This window comes from Boleophthalmus pectinirostris, unplaced genomic scaffold, assembly GCF_026225935.1.
Source record: "Boleophthalmus pectinirostris isolate CB_2022bp ecotype Guang Dong unplaced genomic scaffold, ASM2622593v1 HiC_scaffold_6, whole genome shotgun sequence".
Classification (NCBI taxonomy): Eukaryota; Metazoa; Chordata; class Actinopteri; order Gobiiformes; family Gobiidae; genus Boleophthalmus; species Boleophthalmus pectinirostris.
Window position 1 is genome coordinate 33,770,725 of NW_026571447.1, and position 19,922 is coordinate 33,790,646.

General features: G+C 39.1%; 1 protein-coding gene across 1 annotated transcript in view; it reads right to left on the minus strand.

Moving 5' to 3' along the window:
• tsnare1 (T-SNARE Domain Containing 1) overlaps window positions 1-19,922 on the minus strand; it is a 344,395-nt gene that overhangs the window by 34,465 nt on the left and 290,008 nt on the right. Inside the window, exon 10 of the mRNA XM_055163234.1 lies at window positions 8,094-8,176. Within this exon, the coding sequence (XP_055019209.1) occupies window positions 8,094-8,176 (83 nt within the window). The remainder of the gene's footprint in view (window positions 1-8,093; window positions 8,177-19,922) is intronic.

The window sequence follows — 19,922 nt, forward strand, 5'->3', positions numbered from 1 at the left end:
TAATCATGTGAAATGTCCGCAGCTCACAAGCAAATAATTTAGCTGGATTTAAAGGTAACATCTGTGTGTTTATTTATTTATTACCAGTAGATGACAGATGTGAAACTTGTTCCCCTTCCCCTCACCTGGCCTTTTTTCAGACTCTCGTTTACAGTTGGAAGCTTTAAGAAAGTCCCAAAAAGTAAAATAATATAGTTTGGATTTAACATGCACCCACAAGGTCATTTTATACTGTATATAAATTGGCATACTGCGGTATTTTCCAGGCAAAGAAATGACATTTGTATGGAGACAAGTTTCATATAGTGGACCTTTTAAGTAGGATTTGTCACCTTGTATAAAATTATTATCTTTGTCTTTTTTAGTATGCCCAGCGTTTATAAAATACAACTTTACAATCTGTTCCCTTTTCTCTGTGTATTTAAGGTTATGTTTATGATTAGCGTTCGACTGCTCTCATTCACTCCAAACAAACACAACTAATTAAATCTCAACAACCACAAACTGCTGAGAGACAGACCGCACATACTGATCACTAAAGCTTTTACATTTCCAAATATTAAAACCAAAGTGAATAGAAACTAAAATGTGCACTCAATAAAAACAGAAGTGAGACCGAGTTTTGCAAGTCTCAAGTAAGTTTCAAGTCTTTGACCTCAAGTCAAGAGAGTCCAAGTTGAGTCTCGAGTCACAGGCAGTTTATATGAATTTATTTAGCCTTAATAAAGCATGAACAGAGACTTAATTAATAATGATTCATGCTCATACTTAATTAGTACCTGAATTAGCACTTAACTTGCACTTAATTCACCTGTGCTGTAATAAATAGTAACTCAATACTTGTTAATTACTCATGAACTAACCATTTTCATGTTTACAAATGCATATTTAAGTACACATTTGAGCATTTATTAATCATTAGTAAACTATGAGAGAATGATTTACTAATAATGTAATGCAATGATAATTCAGGCAGCTGTTATCTGTTAGTTAAGTCTTTCTGAGAGCTTTTCTAAAGTGAAGACTAATTATGCTTTATTAAACATTTTATAAGGTTGGTCAAATTCCAGAGAAACAATAATGCATTATTAGTAAATCATTCTCTCATGGTTTACTAATCATCAATAAATGCTCAAATTTGTACTTAAATATACATTTACAAATGCACACACAAGTTCATGAGTAATTAAGTAAGAAATACTTATGAGTAACTATTTACAGCACAGGCATTCGAATTAAGTGCAAGTTATGTGCTAATTCAGGTAGTAATTAAGTAGTTACTAAGCGTGAATCATTATTAATGAAGCCTTTGTTCATGCTTTATTAAGGCTAAATAAGGTGTAGTTATTATAAAGTGTTACAGATTTTTAGTTTTTTTTTTGTTTTCCATAATCAAGCAACCCTAGCTCAAACATACCTTCAAAAGCATGAATTCTTACTATGTGCAGGGTTGCTTCTACGTAGAGTTGACCATTAACTTGCCTCCTTTGTGATAACCAACTTTATTTCCATACTGTGAAATTATAAACGTAATGCAGTAACATCAAGCAAACGCTCCACCAGTAAAATTACGCAGTGGACATTTACCTTTCACAAAAACCTGTACAAATTGCGTTTTCTAGTACTCATACTATTAACTACAGACTGAATTAGACTCTGTTCTGCTGCGAGTCGGCTCCAGTCCGCTTGTGCACGTGTGTCTCCTTTACAGGTTTCTCTTTCTCGTGCCGTTCTTTGCAGAGACAGCGGCTTTGAGGATTGGCGTGCAGCTAAATTGCTCGACGCGAGTTCGGTCACGCCTCAGCTCTCCTCGAGATAATGAAATGACAATTAATGGGAAAGCGTGTGCCGTTCACCGGTTTGTCTCCGCACCACGGCAACAGACTTACGGTAAGACGGACGCCCACACAGCAGCTAGGACGCTCTTTAAAAAACTGTGCAGCCAGCGTTTTGCGGTGATCTATGGAAGTCTAACCGAGCACAGTATACGCACAAGACAAGAAATGGTCAAGCAATTACTGTTAATCAAACTTTACCGTCCACATTATTGGTTCTTAATGGCTTTATGTATCTGAAGTCTATAGGCATCGCTTCAGCCTTGTCAAAGTATTGATTTTCCCACAAAAAAATCTGACCTCAAAGCTACTATTTGACGTGCATGGTTTAATCTATGGGCTAGAATCAATAAAAGTTGACAATAATTTGAATATTATTGAAAAAAATACATCATAAAAATATTGTTTGTTTGCAGTGTTGGGAGTAACGCATTATAAAAGTAACGAATGGTAATATTTTACTCAACGATGCTTTTTTTAACCTGGGATGAAGTGGTGGGTTTTTCCTTTTTCTTCATACAAATTCGCTAAACGAATGACGAAATGCCATCGTTGCGGTTCCGAGTGTCGGGATGGGCCCAGAGGTGCGCCCACGTAGACTGTCAGGTGACCGCGGGTGAAAGGACCGGTACAGAACTCCACGCTCCTCGGGACGAAGCGCAGCCAACGCCCGATCGCGCTTTACGGACACACTGCTCGAGGTTCTCTCTGGAGCGGTCCTAGATTCCAAGTCCTAGTCCAAGATTCGTCCTGGTTTAGACCTGGTTCAGTCCTGGTTTAATCCTGGTTCAGTAATGGTTTAGTCCTGGTTCAGTAATGGTTTAGTCCTAGTTTAGACCTGGTTTAGTCCTGGTTTAGTCCTAGTTTAGACCTGGTTTAGTCTTGGTTTAGTCCTAGTTTAGACCTGGTTTAGTCTTGGTTTAGTCCTAGTTTAGACCTGGTTTAGTCCTGGTTCAGACCTGGTTCATCTCTGGTTTAATCCTGGTTCAGTCCTGGTTAAGTTCTCATGATTCAGTCCTCGGTTCAGTCCTGGTTTAGACCTGGTTTAGTCCTGGTTTAATCCTGGTTCAGTAATGGTTTAGTCCTAGTTTAGACCTGGTTTAGACCTGGTTTAGTCCTAGTTTAGACCTGGTTTAGACCTGGTTTAGTCTGGTTTAGTCCTAGTTTAGACCTGGTTTAGTCTTGGTTTAGTCCTAGTTTAGACCTGGTTTAGTCTTGGTTTAGTCCTATTTAGACCTGGTTAGTCCTGGTTCAGACCTGGTTTCAGTCTGCTTTTCAGTCCTGGTTCAGTCCTTGGTTCAGTCCTGGTTCAGTCCTGGTTCAGTCCTTGGTTCAGTCTTGTTCAGTTCTGATTTAGTCCTGGTTTAGTCCTGGTTCAGCTCTGGTTCAGTTCTGGTTCAGTTCTGGTTTAGTCCTGTTTCAGTCCTGGTTCAGCTCTGGTTCAGTCCTTGGTTCAGTCCTGGTTCAGCTCTGGTTCAGTCCTGGTTCAGTCCTGGTTCAGTCCTGGTTCAGTCCTGGTTCAGTCCGGTTCAGTTCTGGTTCAGTCCTGGTTCAGTGCTGGTTTAGTCTTGGTTCAGTCCTGAATCAGTCCTGGTTCAGTTCTGATTTAGTCCTGGTTCAGCTCTGGTTCAGTCCTGGTTTAGTCCTGGTTTAGTTCCGGTTTAGACCTAGTTTAGACCTGGTGAAGTCCTGGTTCAGTCCATATACAGCATATTTGCACATGTCTGAGTAAATCCTGCATTATTAGTTTGTCTAATTATGTCATGAAGAGGTAGTTTTCAAGTTAAAAGCTACTTTTATCTTGAGAGTTTGGCAATCCCAGCGCTGAAATGATCCAAACGATTCTAGTGAAAGTGTGTGGAGTTTAAAAACAGTGGAGTTTTCTGATGAAGAAAGGAACTCAGCTTTTAATACGCTTTAATTCTGCCGTATCTGCCCTCCAGCTCAGCTCTAAACTCTAGGCAGTTTTCAAACGTGATATCACATGAGCCCAGCTTATACAGTAGATTAGTCTGATGTGCCATTTAAAGCTGTTGAACTCATGTACCGGAGTATTCTCCTCATTAACCCAGAGACACCACACTCAATACATTATTTACTATAGCCACAGGCCGAACCATGTAACACAGACACAGACCAGGCCAACGCAGCAGCACAGGGGAAAAACACTGACAAGAAATTATCCCTAATGCAAAGTGAAGTTAGAGTTTTAGCTGCTCCAGAATTTATTCATTTATAATTATTTATTTTTTTTACTTAGGGAAAGAATGAGGTGGTCTATGGAGAAAAAAAGAGGCGTGGACCTATATGCAGTGAAATTTGATGCGATAATAAAGGACTTCAACGAGTTTGAGTTAACAATATACTGTTTATTACCTGTTTATCTCCATGGTTATGGTATTGCTTTGCCTAAAATGTTCCACAGTAAAGCATTAGACATGAGCGTGACCATGACAAACAGGTGACACTACTGCTCTGAGTGGGATGCAGAGGTTTTTCATTGGTTTTCTTTTTTGTTTGTTTGTTTCAGAAATAAAATAAAATAAAATAAAACAAAATAAATAAATAAATAAATAAAATAAAATAAAATACAAAAACACCAGTACTTGTAGAGCTAGACAGAAAAGTGTATTGCCTACTATAGTATTCTTAGTATTCTGAATATTCTAGGTACAGCAAAAGCAACTCCATGAAGACAGACGGTTAACCCTTCAAGACTTAAAATCTATTTTAGTACATTTTTTCTTGCCTGGATTTTTTTTTTCTTAATTTTGTTAATTTTGCTATTAAACTCCCCCTTTTAACCCGTAATGAAGTGTTATACTTTCAAAAAATAATAATAATAATAAATCAAGTCTGTAAGTAAACTAAAAATGTCCTCAAAACAACAACAGCAAGAAAAAAATAAAAATAAAATGCAATGGCCTCATGACTTTACTGATACCAGTCATGGAAACAGCTCAGCTCATGCAAAAAATGTGCAATTACACACATTAAGATGAGTAAATTGCCATTTATTTGAGAAATAACTGCACATAGAGTGGATTTTTCAATTGTTATGAACACAGACTCTCAGAGCAGTCGACCATTTGACTCACTACACTGTTTGGCAAAGTTTGGGCCAATCAAAATGGACGGAGCGCGTGGATTTGGCAGAAACCAAAGTTCCTATTGGACACTCGTTTTCTCTACATCATCATGCAGCATGTGACATAGGATAATGCTGGAAATATGCTCGAAAGGCCACAACTGTCAGCTTCATATGGGAAAATGTTTTTTTTTATGGTTTGGAAAGTTATGTATGGTTATTTAAAACATGATACCATCGGTCTGGAAGGGTTAAAGAAAAAGTTATATAGATACTTGTGTTCCTAAATTACAGACTGACTTTGTTCATTACACAGAAACCTGGAAAATATGTACGCGTTTTTCCCCTTCACATTCAATGTAGTGTTACTGAATACATCCTGCACTGACCGTAGCCTCTCTTTAAAAACTCCTGCCCCCTCATTCCTGTATATGACATTTCCGTACGCAGTGTGTGTCCGAGTAATGCAATTCCCTTTATTCCTTTAGCTAATGTGCTCGGAAAAAAAACGGCAAATTCAGACCCATTATCCGAGCAGAAGAAACACCCAGAAACGATTCAAGCTCTTACTTCTCTATACGATCTACGTCTCCAAAACAAAACTCTTTCATCAGGCTCCAAAAGGCTTGTACGTTTTGACACGAAATGAAGCCACATGTGTAACAGCGGCAGCGCGGACATGATAAAAGCTGTGTAATCGAGTTAGTCAAGTCCCTGTTTGCATGGATGATCAAGCTGCGCCACTGAGCCACTGCAGCAGAATGAAGAGCCCAGGCCAAAATGGGGAATTAAAACTCGGCTAAATGAAAGAACGCCAGGCCCGAGAAGTACAGAGGGACACGATGATGAATACCACTGCATTTTCTCTACGGTGCATAAGTTAGGTCAGTGCTTTTCATTCATACACATCACAACTTAGTGGGATAGAGTGAGGAAGAGACTTTTGGGCCAATCTATGCGAAGACGGATAATGAAGAGCTGCAATTGGAATAAATAATACATAAATATGACACCACGTTGGCCATTTCTTATTAAAATTTCATGGGGATAAGCTAAGGATTAATACATGAACTCGACTAATGACCAAGTACCACCAAAGAAAAAAGTCTAAACTGGGTCTATAAAATTGCTAAAGTAGTTCTAAACAAGATTTTACCCAGAGGACTGACAAATGTATACAAAAACGACTCATAACTAACCAAATATCGGAGCTGCAGAGGGCATTGTGCACCATCAGAAAGATTTCGCATATCACCAATTTAATGTCAGTTTAAAGTTGACACAAGTTGTTACCAGGTACAGCGCACAATACATGAGAGACGCTGAAATAATTGAAAGACTGTTCTCCCAATTCAGCTGTTTTCTTTTGTCAAAACACAAACATAACTTTGTTTAAAGGGACAGTCCGGAATTTTGGACATAGGATCCTAGTGAGCCAGAGTGTTGGTAAAAACAGTCTTACCCACTCCACAAATCACCCGAAGCAAATCTATTATAACACCAGACTGTCGATGTAAATGTCTGTGTTGATAGAATGATTTTTGAAAGAAAAACTAACCTTGTGTCGCTTGAATCGTCGCATGTTGAGAGACTATTTTCTCAGCAGCAGCGGAATTTTACTTTGCCAGTAAGATAGGTGAGAGGTGATATCAGTCTGCCGCTGCTGAGCTTTCTGTCAGGGAGTACAACTCAGACATAAATTCTTCAAATGTAAGGTTGGTTAGGTTGGTTTTACTTCTAAAATTATTCTATCGACACAGACATTCACATCGACAGTCTGGCGTCTTTGACTGGAATAAACCTTTCATGTAAAAACAGCAAAGGGTGTGCAATTACGCAGACAAAGATGCGCAATTTATTTGAGAAATAACTGCACTTAGAGCGGCTTTTTCAATTGTTATGAACACAGGCGGTCAAAGCAGTCAACCATTTTGACTCACTACACTCTTTGGCAAAGTTTAAGCCAATCAAAATAGATGTAGCACAGGCGTTTGGCAGAAAACAAAGTTCCTATTGGACACTTGTTTTTCCTACATCATTATGCAGCTTGTGTGTGACGTAGAATAATGTGTGGAAAGCCACAACTGTCAGCTTTTCGAGGAAGGAAAAAGTAAGTTTCTATCTTTTATTGTTGGAAATTTATGCATGGCCATATAAAACGTGTCCACCGGCAGGGAAGGGATGTGCAATTATGCAGACAAAGATGCGTAATTTATTTGAGAAATAATTGCACTTAGAGTGGCTTTTTCAATTGTTATGAACACAGAAGCACAGAACAGTCGACTATTTTGACTCTCTACACTCTTTGGCAAAGTTTAAGCCAATCAAAATAGATGTAGCGCAGGCATTTCGCGGAAAACAAAGTTCCTATTGGACACTCGTTTTTCCAACATCATCATGCAGCGTGTGTGTGATGTAGAATAATGCGTGGAAAGCCACAACTGTCAGCTTTTCGAGGAAGGAAAAAGTAAGTTTCTATCTTTTAGGGTTAGAAAGTTTTCAATTGTTATGAACACAGATGCTCAGGAGTCGACCATTTTGACTCACTACACTGTTTGGCAAAGTTTAAGCCAATGAAAATGGATGGAGTGCATGTGTTTGGCAGAAAACAAAGTTAGTATTGGACACTTTTTTTCCCAATGTCATCACGCAGCGTGTGTGTGATGTAGAATCATGCTGGAATATGCTCAGAAGGCCGCAACTGTCAGCTTTACAAAGGAAAAAAAAGTACATTTCTAACTTTTATTGTTGGAAATGTATCCACGGTTATATAAAACATGTCCACCGGTGGTCTGGAAGAGTTAAAGAAATAGTTATAGAGATACAAGTGTTCCTAAATTGCAGACTGACTTTCACATCACAGTCTGATGTAATAACAGATTTAGTTCGGGTGTTTTGTGGAGTGGGTAAGACTGTTTTTAGTGGCAGGATAAATATGACCATTGACATGCACTAGTCTAGCACCAGTGACCTCTGAAAATACAAGGACTGGATGGAATATTAAAAAGAAAAAAGTCTCCAACACTCTGGCTCACTAGGAAATAAGATCTGGACTGTCCCTTTAAGAGCGAATTGAAATGAGGTTTTAAGTTTAATGAGTAGAATCAAAGACAAAAAGGCGAGATTGGTCTATAGATTTCTACCCTTTTAGGTAAATAAATGGGATCTACCTGGTACTGGTTGGCCTTGGCGAGCTCCTGATTGGCTGACTCCACGTTGGATGATGTGGTCTGGATGTAGTCCTCTATGCTGTCTGTAAATGGAAGAAGAAAACAGAGGAAAATGCATCGGTGAAAACAAGCATTAGAGCTGTCCGTGGTGCTGAAAAATGACTCTTTTTAATGAGGCTTTACCCGGGTTTTTCATGTAATTAAGTACAATCTGTTTTGCCCCAGTACAGATATATTGTAAAAGCAGCTCTTAAAGACAGATGCCATGTCGTCTGCATCTAATTATAGAGCGTTTAATTCTCTGCAAAACAGCTTATGTCTGTGAGCTTTACCGTGAGGGTAAACTCCGCTCTGGTCTCTCAAAGTTGTGCACAGTGCTTGGAAACTCATCACGGTGAATAATTAGGACGCACTGGACCATTGCAAACTGCTGAAAACAATGAACCAGCTCTCTTTAAACATTTTGCAAGTCAGTAAGATCTTTAATCAATGCACGCGTCACAAATTTCAAACTTGTGCAATGCATACTGGAAAGGGTTTTCCGAAAAAGTGAGCATCAAACCGCCATGTTTGATTTCCCAGTGGGGGATGTGTCTATTGACAAAGCCGATCTTTTCAAGTCTTTTGAACCATATCACTTTTGTTTCTGGCTCTGATATTGTCATATTTTAGTTATGGGATTCGGACGTCATAATTGTGCGGTTGTTGGACGTCCTAACAGCAGAAAACGGCTCGAGAAATGTGCTTCGGGAGTTTGTGAACTCCATAAATGCAAAACGGAATCAGATGTGTGTGACTGCAAACCTCCACTCAAACCGTTTCCCTTCCCAACGGAATTGAAAAATAGTGAAAGGTGAAAGCGATGGGCAGGATTGATCCACAGGAAGGACAAGAACTCATCCTGAGTTTGCAGTGAACATTTTGTATGTGGAGCGCCATCAAAGCGGGATCTCATTTGTTAAGCGAGAGGTGCAGAAGACAAACAGGCTGAGCTCGCACTTTCTTGTTCTTGTGGTTTTACAGCAACATCATGTCTTGGTCGCTTTGCAGCAGAAGTTGTGAACAGCTGGTGCCTTTCGCTTTGGCATCGACTTTTTAAATTCGTAACCAAGGTTGAGTGAGGGATCAGGATTTTGCTTTGTTGGCGCGCCACATACAAAATGTTCGCTGCAAACTCAGGATGATTTCTTAGGCAGCCAAAGGTTACTTTTTTTGGTCCTTCCTGTGGATCAGTCCTGCCCATCGCCTTCACCTTTCACTATTTTTCAATTCCGTTGAGAAGGGAAACAGTTTGAACAGAGGTTTGCAGTCACACAGATCTGATTCCCTTTTGCATTTATGGAGTTCGCAAACTTCTGAAGCCTGTTTCTTCCTGTTAGGATCCAACAACCACACAATTACAATGTCCGAATACCAGAACTAAAATATGACAATATCAGAACCAGAAACAAAAGTGATATGGTTCAAAAGACTTGAAAAGATCAGCTTTGTCAATAGACGCATCCCACTGGGAAAACAAACATGGCGAAAATGCTTCCCAGTATGCATTGCGCGATGACCGGAAGTCCGAAACCCGTGATGCATGTATTCCAATGACATTTCAAAGCATTTACATTCAGAGATGTTTTTGTAGTTTGCGACTGGGGAACCACAGTTTACATTTTAACAGCAAAGCCTTGGACAGACATTTGCACAAAGTCTAAATATTCAGTTAAACCAAAGTGTGAGAAAAGCCTATTCAGCTGATGTGAAAAGGTGAAAACAGACACGACTGGAGTTTTACAAAGTGGATTTTTGAGAATAACTTTGCAGACAGTCACTTAAAAGGAGAGTGGATGTTATAATACAAATTGGTAATAGCTACCATTAGTCATGCTATTTTATTCAGGACAGGGATGACTTAATGCTAAATAGAAAGTACAGTTTAATAAAAATGTGACAAAAATATTAAAAGACTTTGGCGGCCTGTTTTACTTCATGATGAAGTCTTTTTTCAACATGCAGGTTCCCACATACTGCTGTTGGGCGTTGTATATGTGTGTGCAAATCATCAATCATGTTTATAAATGAACTTTGAATTTGTTAGAGACGCTATTGATACTTTGCAGTGACATCATCTGGGGGTGTTCTACATGTATGTGTAGTGGCAGAATGTCCAGCAGATACAATGGAAACACAATGCACACGCTAGCAAATTCTACATCAGAAATATGTTTAAGATTGTTTGATTCAAACTCAAGAAAAAACGCATTTGTCAAAAAATCTAAATTACCTTTTTTTTCCCCCTCTGTACTAAATAATTCCATATATCTTGCTTCATTTGATTATTTGATATCTTTCATATGTTTCAAAACTGCAGAAGTAGATGGACAAAAAAAAAAAAAAAAAAAAAAAAAAAAAAAAAAAAAAAAGCATGTGTCTAAATTTTTGACTTGTAGTGTATGTTTTTTTTTTTTTTGTTTGTTTTTTTTTTTTTTGGCCAGGTATGTTTCACAGTATGGTATTCCATTTTCAGAATAAAACCAAAAATAAGAAAATGAAAAAAAAAAAAAAAAAAAAAAAAAAAACAAAAAAAAAAAAACACCTTCATTATTTGTCTCCTTTTTTTTTCTCTTTTTTTTTGACAAACGAATGAACAAATGATACACAGGTTCATTTATGTATCTAGCATTCATTTAACTAAACTTTTTTTTTTTTTTACTGATAAATAAATAAATACATCCTTACTCTGAGCAGACTAACCTCTCCACAGATCTGTAACTTAGATGTAGAAGTTTAATGCAACACTGTGGGACATTCTCGTAAAAGTAATGACATTCCCATGAAAAGAAGCTGAATTCTGAATCAAACAAAACATACATTTAATAATAACGGTTAAAAACATGTCTTTAGTGTAAGATAGAACTTCTGAATAGATTGTACATCTGTTATAATGGGTCAGTACATTCTAAATATATATATTCTTAGTTAGAACTGTGTTTTTATCTTAACTAATTAACCACATTTTTACTGAACTTTTCTTTTTTTTTCTTTTAATTTGCGTGCGTGTGAACCTCCAACCAATTGACGCGTCTCCTAATCTCTACACGCTCCCAGTTTGCAGGATCGTAATGAGTCTAATGGAAAAGTGTCTGCTGTTACTGACTATTGTAACCTGCACAGCCTCGACGCAGGACTAACAGAGCCCCATTAAAAACAGGCCGCTCCTTTATGCCATGTCAATAGCAGTGGGTTAATGGAACGAGACTGAATGAGCTTAACGATGTGTTTGCGCTGACATATTCGGAGCAGAGGAGTAATCGGCCGCATATATTTTGGAAAACAGATAAAGTAGATGTTGTATTGATTGTTTGGGAACGCTGAGATGTGGTTGGTTGAGATAGGCCCTGGTAATTACAAGCCGGTGTAGAATCAACTTTTAAACTCCGCGCAGAGGAGTAAAGTGGATTACTACAGGGCTCATTGACTTAAATTGTGAGGTCAGTTGTGGTTGTAGAACGCTTAGTGCTTGTATTAGCGGTAATAATAACAACACTTTGGTCTAACAGCCTTTTTTTTTTTTTTGTTTGTTTATTTTGGATACTCAAAGTGATTTCTCACAGTGGAGGCTCAATTTCATTTCTCTCCAGCAACTAGATCAGGAATCAAATGCAGTAGACGGTTCGCAAAAACCCAGGAAGGGCAAGTTCGGGCACCAGCCAATCAGCGAAGAGCGATACATTCAGTGCTGTCAACGATTCCAGAGATCGAGGATTTAAAGTCGGAATAAAGAGAATGTTTGGTGAATTTTATCAAGGGGAAAGATGTTATTGTCATTCTTCCTACAGGATTTGGGAAAAGCTTAAAATACCACGATTAAATAGCAGCGACTGGTTAAATGATTCCATCGAGCGAACGAAATCTAAGGCTGCGAGGTCAGACGATTTGTACAAAGTGAAACCGGCTGATGAATTAGACTAAGTGTTTCCAAGTGTCTTCCGTAAAGCATGAATAGAGCCTTTAATATCCTTTCTGATTACATGGAGACAGCACTTAATTTGACCCCAAAAGCTGTAAAACGTACCCGTCTACCGTCAAGCGAACAGAGTCTAATGCTGCGAGGTCAGACGGTTTGTACAAAGTAAAACACCACTCACTGTAAGAATGCATGGTTTCAAGGGATTGAATTAAATGCTACTAGTTTCTTTTCTGACCTGTTATAATGTTTCCTCATCACAAACATAACCTTTCTTACAAAATTTCTGTTGCTTACTACTTGTGATAATGTTGACTTAAAGGTTGTATAGAGGATTTTCCAAGGAACGAGAAATCCAGCGACTGTTTGTCCTTTTTCAAATGTTGCGCATGCGTGAAACCCCCCCCCTCCCCTACAGCTCCTACGTAGAAACGCCTCCTCCCGCCTCCTCTTTACGCCAGAAACAGGTTTGTTTACAGCCGGTGCTGCACATGACTTGTAAACAACTAACTACAGTGTTGGTTAGGCAAGACGGAGAAGTGAGGAGCGGGGGGAGCGGGTGCGCGGACATTTCGTTCGCGGACGAGAAGTGAGGAGCAGGAGAGAGAGGGAGAGGAGAGAGAGAGAGGAGAGGGAGAGCGGTGCGCGGAGATTTCGTGCCCGGAGAAGTGAGGAGCAGGGGGAAGAGCGGAACGGGCAGCGGGGACAGGAGCAGGAAAGGGGAGCAGAGAAGGTTGCGCGGAGATTCCGTGCGAATGAACTAGCTACAACACGCAGCAGCAAGCGGACTCTTTCTTTGCCTTGAAAATTACGTTTTCAGACATAGGATATCGCTTTCGTGTCCTGAAAAACATTTGTCTAGCTCTTGGAAATAAAGTACGTTTTCATAATAAGCAGAAGTTTCCTGTCCAGGAGTAATTTGGCGACCAGTGCGTCAGTCTTTAGACCCTGCGTCTGCTTCAGTCGCGCGCCATCGCTGGAATGAATCTATAAGAATCACCTTAGTTTGGCTTCGCTGCTTTTCCCCTTGTCTTCTTCTTTCATCGACCTCAAAAACGGACTTTCTTTTGCGGCGAAACTGCTCCTGGATTCTTGCCGCCATTGCAACAAACTTTGTGCTAACTGCGAGGAAGATATAGGTCAAAAAAGCCGCTAAGAACTGTTGCGTTGGTGGAGTAAACAGCGTCTGTGCGTCTTGTGTCTGTGGACTGCGTGACAGTCGTACGTAAACCACGTACCGGCAGCGCGCAGGCAAGTCAGTTACGCTAGAAATGTAAGGAGATTGATTGACAGCCTGTCAGCTAACAGATAACGAGGCAGTGTCGTTATCTATTGGCAAATGTTTAGCCCCACCACGTCCAGAGTTGATGAATTTTTATTCTCTTTTTTTTGGTCATCATAATTACAAGGCTGCTGCACCTCTATAATCTATCATTGACAATTTGAAACAAAAAAAAAATCCTCCATACAACCTTTAAAGCAATTCTTGATGAAATGTGCTGTGTAACATAAGGGAAATATGTATCATTGATGATACTCAAACTGTATTTTTTATTTTTTTATTTTTTTTATCTGTTATGAATGGTACGTTGTCAATATACTTGGATTCAACATGTATATATTTTGTACCATTTTTTTTAATTTTTTTTTTATCATCATGTGTTTGGGGTCATGACGAGGGCTGGGTATCATTAAGAAATTGCCGATACAATACATACCTCGATACATAGGCCACGATGCGATACTTATTTCGATACAGTGCACTTTTGATTTGATACGATATATTTAAAATCGATTTGATATGGTTCAATAAAAATTGTAATAATAATTAGAAGTAAAACTGAAGTCTGAGCAGCAGCAGTGAGTTGTACTTCTTGATAGAAAGTTCGGCAGTGGCGGACTGATATATGAGAAAATAGTCCCTCAACATGCGACGATTCATGCGATGCGAGGTTAGTTTATTTCAAACATTATTCTACCAACACAGACATTCACATCGACAGTCTGTTGTAATTATCGATTTGCTTCGGGTGTTTTGTGGAGTGGGTAAGACTGTTTTTAGTGGCAGGAAAACTATGGCCATTGACATGCACTAGTCTAACACCAGTGACCTCTGCAAATACAAGGACTGGATGGAATATTTTTAAAAAGTGTCTCCACACGTCTCCAACACTCTGGCTCACTAGGAAATGTCCAAAATTTCGAACTATCCTTTTAAGTATAATTTCACATGTATACATCGTTTTGCTTATTCCTTAGAAGTAATGTTAAACTACTTTAAAAACACTTATTGTTCTGACAGTTTGATTTAAAAGAGCAGGTACCAATCATTATCTATACGCTTCAGTTTATTTTCGCCAAATACAATCAGCTTTATGAAAACAGCACGCTGACATACATAAAATAAGACATTCTAACAAACGCCGAACCAAAGAAATCCCTTTAGACCGTCTCGTGCCAGCTCCAATCTCATCCCCAGCATCCCGCGTTCTCACATGAATATTTGAAATACAAAATGTCATCTTTTCATTTTTCCCCCTTTTTTTTTTTCAATGAATACATTTTAACAGCTCCTTTGTGGCCCACGTAGAGCCAGGACTGTTGATTGTGGCTCTCCAGCTCCAGCCGCGAGAGTCCTCAAAACGCACTAATCCAATACTTCAGCGTTCACCTCTTTGTATTTCCCTCTGCTTTTGCTACCAACGCCTCCGCACTACAATCACTGCATTCAGATCTGCCACTACACTGACAAGGCCCATTCACAAAAGTACCGCTGGCAATTTCACAGCTCCCTTCGTTTTAATGGGCGAAGGTTTGAGTCCACGGCGAGATCGGGCCCTGCAGTAGAGCGATGTAAAGTCACATAAAGTTTACAGTATTGGTTAAATGGGCTCGGGGTTTTTCTACGGCTGGCGGTAGCACACGGTGTTCTTTTGGCTCCCGGGACCAAACGGCAGAATCAACACTATTTCATATTCAAATGAAAAAGTAATGGCAGAATTATGCAGAGGCCATGACTGTAGCAGAACTCACCGGTAGAGAGAGAAAACACGTGGAAGCTTGCCAAATACGACAATGACGAATTAGACGATTTTACCAAAACGTTCAAATCTTTCTGAAGATTTTGCCAAAAACCAAACATGGACTGAGTTTAATTTGATATCACTTACTCCTGCAACCAAAATACTGGTTTATTACCAGTGTTGGGAAGGTTACTTTTAAAATGTATTCCCTGACAGATTACAGATTAAATACCCCAAAATGTAGTCAGTAACGTAATCCATTAAATTACTTTGGATTACTTGATTTGCGGTAAAGTAGCAAAGGCGAGGATATCTTGATCTAGATGTTTTGTCTGCTTAAAGACAATGAAAAGCCCAGACTTTAGTTAACCATTTTAAAAGTATTATTAATAGAAGAGGAGGAGAGGTTTAGTCGTTGTTTTAATCCTGGTTTTAGTCCTGGTTTGGTCCTGGTTTAGATCTGGTTTTGACCTGGTTTTGACCTGGTTTGGACTTGGTTTAGTCCTGGTTTTAGTCCTGGTTTAGTCCTGGTTTAGACCTGGTTTTAGTCCTGCTTTAGTCCTGGTTTAGTCCCGGTTTAGACCTAGTTTAGACCTGGTTTTAGACCTAGTTTAGACCTGGTTTAGAACTGGTCTGGATCTGGTTTTAGATCTAGTTTTAGACCTGGTTTTAGTCCTGGTGTAGACCTGGTTTAGGCCTGGTTTTAGTCCTGCTTTAGTCCTGGTTTAGTCATGGTTTAGTCCTGGTTTAGACCTAGTTTAGACCTGGTTTTAGACCTGGTTTAGACCAGGTTTAGTGTCCGGCAATGAGTGGAATTCCCAAAAATAAAAATAAAAAATAAAAAAGGGAATAGCCCAAAATGTGAAAAAAGGAAAATACCTCTGTGTAATCCATTTATTTCAACCAAGTAACTGTAATCCATTTACCACTCATGGAAACAGTAACTGTAACTGAATACAGTTACTCATAATTTGTACTCTGATTACGTAACTCTGGTACATGTAATCTGTTACTCCCCAACACTGTTTATAACTATTACTACTATCAATGTGTCACAGCTTTTCAGAGCTCTTAGTCATGTTATAGTTGTTTCTCTGTTTACTCATCCAGAGTTGTATTTGGAGTGATTTGTGCATGTTTGAGGAATCTTTAATTGCTTATTTTCAAGACAACGTTTTGCCTATCGAGCGTTTTCACCGCCACAGGCACGCGCCCACTGCTCTGTACTGACATTGTTCTCCAATTTTGTTTTGTTAATCGGTGATGTGTGTAGGATTTGGCAACTCACACGGTAGCATCTCCCACAGCCCTATGTTCCCTTATTTCTACATTTTTTGTTTTGTTTTTTCCCCCCAAAATTAGGCCCTGTTCCCTCATTTCCTTTATCGTCAATTTGCATCAGATTTTATCCCAATTTCTCCCAATTTGGTAGTCACACCCAATCTATTCTCCAGCAGCAGTTGACTCTAGATGTAATGTAGAAGTCATGGTGCAAAAAAACTCTAAGTTGAAATGACTCTGAATCATCCCTTTAAATGTGGTATAAAAAATAAAAATGACTTGACTTAGGGTTTCATTTTGAGAAAAAATCTTAGATATAATAAAAAGCTTAGAAATAAGGGAACCTAGAGCTGTGGGAACATAGGGCTGAACACCATCTGAGTAGCACATAGTGTGTAGCGACGGTGAGCATTGTTATGAAGGCTTTGTGTCATTGGACAATCTTATTTTTGTCCATTTCTGTGTATTAGGACCAATAATATATCCAAAAGTCCATGTTTGCTCTTGTACTTGTTAAACAGTACAGAGTTAAAATACAGTACAGTGAAATGAATGGTTCAGAACATTACATTAGTACAGTGGGTAATGATTTTTTTCATTGAGGTCACATGAGAAACAGAAAATATTTTGGCGAGCAGGGCCAAAATAATTAACTCAATTCTGCCAAAATATTGCCAAAATGCTGATAATCATAATTCTATATTTATATTCTTTATAAAAAAGCAGTAAATAGCATTGATTTGACAAGCTGGTAAGACTGGAAAGAGTTTATACTGTGACTAAGCAATGAAAAAGTGAGGCTGGAGGACCAGAGGAGACCAGAGGTTTAGACCTGGTTTAGTCTTGGTTTAGTCCTGGTTTAGACCTGGTTTAGTCTTGGTTTAGGCCTGGTTTAGTCCTGGTTTAGTCCTGGTTTAGTCTTGGTTTAGACCTGGTTTAGTTCTGGTGTAGTCTGGTTTAGTCCTAGTTTAGAACTGGTTGAGACCTGGTTTAGACCTGGTGTAGTCTGGTTTAGACCTGGTTTAGATCTGGTGTAGTCTGGTTTAGTCCTGGTTTAGACCTGGTTTAGACCTGGTTTAGTCTTGGTTTAGACCTGGTTTAGTCTTGGTTTAGACCTGGTTTAGTCTTGGTTTAGACCTGGTTTAGTTCTGGTGTAGTCTGGTTTAGTCCTGGTTTAGACCTGGTTTAGTCTTGGTTTAGACCTGGTTTAGACCTGGTTTAGTTCTGGTGTAGTCTGGTTTAGTCTTGGTTTAGACCTGGTTTAGTCTTGGTTTAGACCTGGTTTAGACCTGATTTAGTTCTGGTTTAGACCTGGTTTAGTTCTGGTGTAGTCTGGTTTAGTCTTGGTTTAGACCTGGTTTAGACCTGGTTTAGACCTGATTTAGTTCTGGTGTAGTCTGGTTTAGTCTTGGTTTAGACCTGGTTTAGACCTGGTTTAGACCTGATTTAGTTCTGGTTTAGACCTGGTTTAGTTCTGGTGTAGTCTGGTTTAGTCCTGGTTTAGTCTTGGTTTAGACCTGATTTAGTTCTGGTGTAGTCTGGTTTAGACCTGGTTTAGACCTGATTTAGTTCTGGTTTAGACCTGGTTTTAGTTCTGGTGTAGTCTGGTTTAGTCCTGGTTTAGTCTTGGTTTAGACCTGGTTTAGACCTGATTTAGATCTGGTGTAGTCTGGTTTAGTCCTAATTTACTCCTGGTTTAGACCTAGTTTTATCCTGGTGTAGTCCTGTTTTTTTTTTTTTTTTTTTTTTCTTGGTTTAGACTTGGTTTAGTCCTGGTTCAAGTGGGCGGGATTCATCACATCGATGACGTCACGAATCACATACCCCTCCACTACACCACGGATTAACATCTATCATTTACCTTTTTTTAGTAGAGATTAGAAATACCAGGGCTGAAATGATCTATGTTATGATTCTAATGACGTTGTATGGAGTTTAAAACACAGTGGAGCACTTCCTGTATTACCACATGACATCACAAGGCAGAACGGATGAAGAACTCAACCTAAATATGCAGGATTTGTGTGTTAAACGTGAAAATGCAAACACAACTCCAGGTCTGTTTATGACGAGGACACAACATTATAAACAGATCAGAAAATAACGTGATACGAGTCCTTTCATAACCTCGAAATCAACACCTGGTCATCCTCGCCCGCGCACTCCAGTGATAAATAATCCCGCCGTTTACAACTGAAAACACAATCATGTAATGGCGTCACTCTTCACCTTTTAGAGCCCTGTATTTCAAGTACACCACAGTGACTTACCTTTGCCCATAATAAAAGCGAGACCCGCACATTACCTCAAGGACGGACGGAAAACAAACTCTAATGTAAAAATACGACCCAATCTACTCACCGTGCATTATTTATGTCTCTAAATGCTAACTATTGTAATTACGACAGTGGTACAGAGGAAAGAAGAGGGCCGGTGTGGATTGGGGTACGCGGGAGTATGTGAGCCAGGCTTTAAAGGGTACTTAAAGGGCATGTACATTAGCCTGATTGAAGGCCGCAGACACAGGGTTATTCTCCAGCTAAAGGCAGCAATTAGGACAAGTTATGGCTGTAGTAACTTGAAGAAGCAGTTTATTTTTACACCTGAAAGGGCAATGCTGAGGTAGGACAAAGATATTAGGTCCAAATGTAATAATATGTAGTTTGTCAAGGTTTACCGTGAGCGAAGATTGTAAGATATCAAAAGTTGGGAACCAGCTGTGTTTGCTGGAATTCAAAATTATAATAAGTAAAACTATAGCAAATCTTCAATACATTATTTGGTTAATTTGTGAATGTGCAATTTACAAACCATAACATATCTACACAGCAAAAACTAAAGTCGGCCAAGTTAAGAAAGTTTTATCACAATTTGAGTCCATTTCAAGAAGTAAAATTATCTTAGCCTGGTTTCATTTCGTGGAAACTGTCTGACCTCACAGCATGAGGATTTGTTCGCTTGACGGTAGGTGGGTACTTTTTTTATTTAACCAATCACTGCTGTTTGGTTGTGATGTATGTAATGCACCAAATCCCGTAGGAAGAAGGGCAATAACGTCTTTCCCCTTGATAAAATTCACCAAATATTCTCTTTGTTCCGGCTTTAAATCTTCAATCTCGGAAATCGTTGCCAACATAGAATGTCTGTCTTCGTCTACATCCATCTCGATGCTTTGTTTACTGTTGTGCTGTACCACAAAATGGACCCAGACGGGCGCTTGAGTTTGACGTCATGGCTTCACAGCTCTTCACTGATTGGCCGGTCTAAAACTTCCAGCGTTTTTGCAAAACCGTCTAGTGTATTCTGATTCCTGACCTAGTCGCTGGAGAGAAATGGAATTGAGTGAAGGCACTAGATGGAGCCAGCCTGGCTAAAATTGTCTACCAATGGAACAAGACTTTTTGTACTTAAAATATGAAAATACATCCTGCTGCACTTAAAATAAGAAACAAATTGTAATGTTGCTTGAATGAAGAAATACAGACTTGTTCCACTGGTAGATAATTGTATTTGTCAAGTTGAGTCTACACAAATAAAGTCAAATATTCTTAATTTGAATTTAGCTAGATA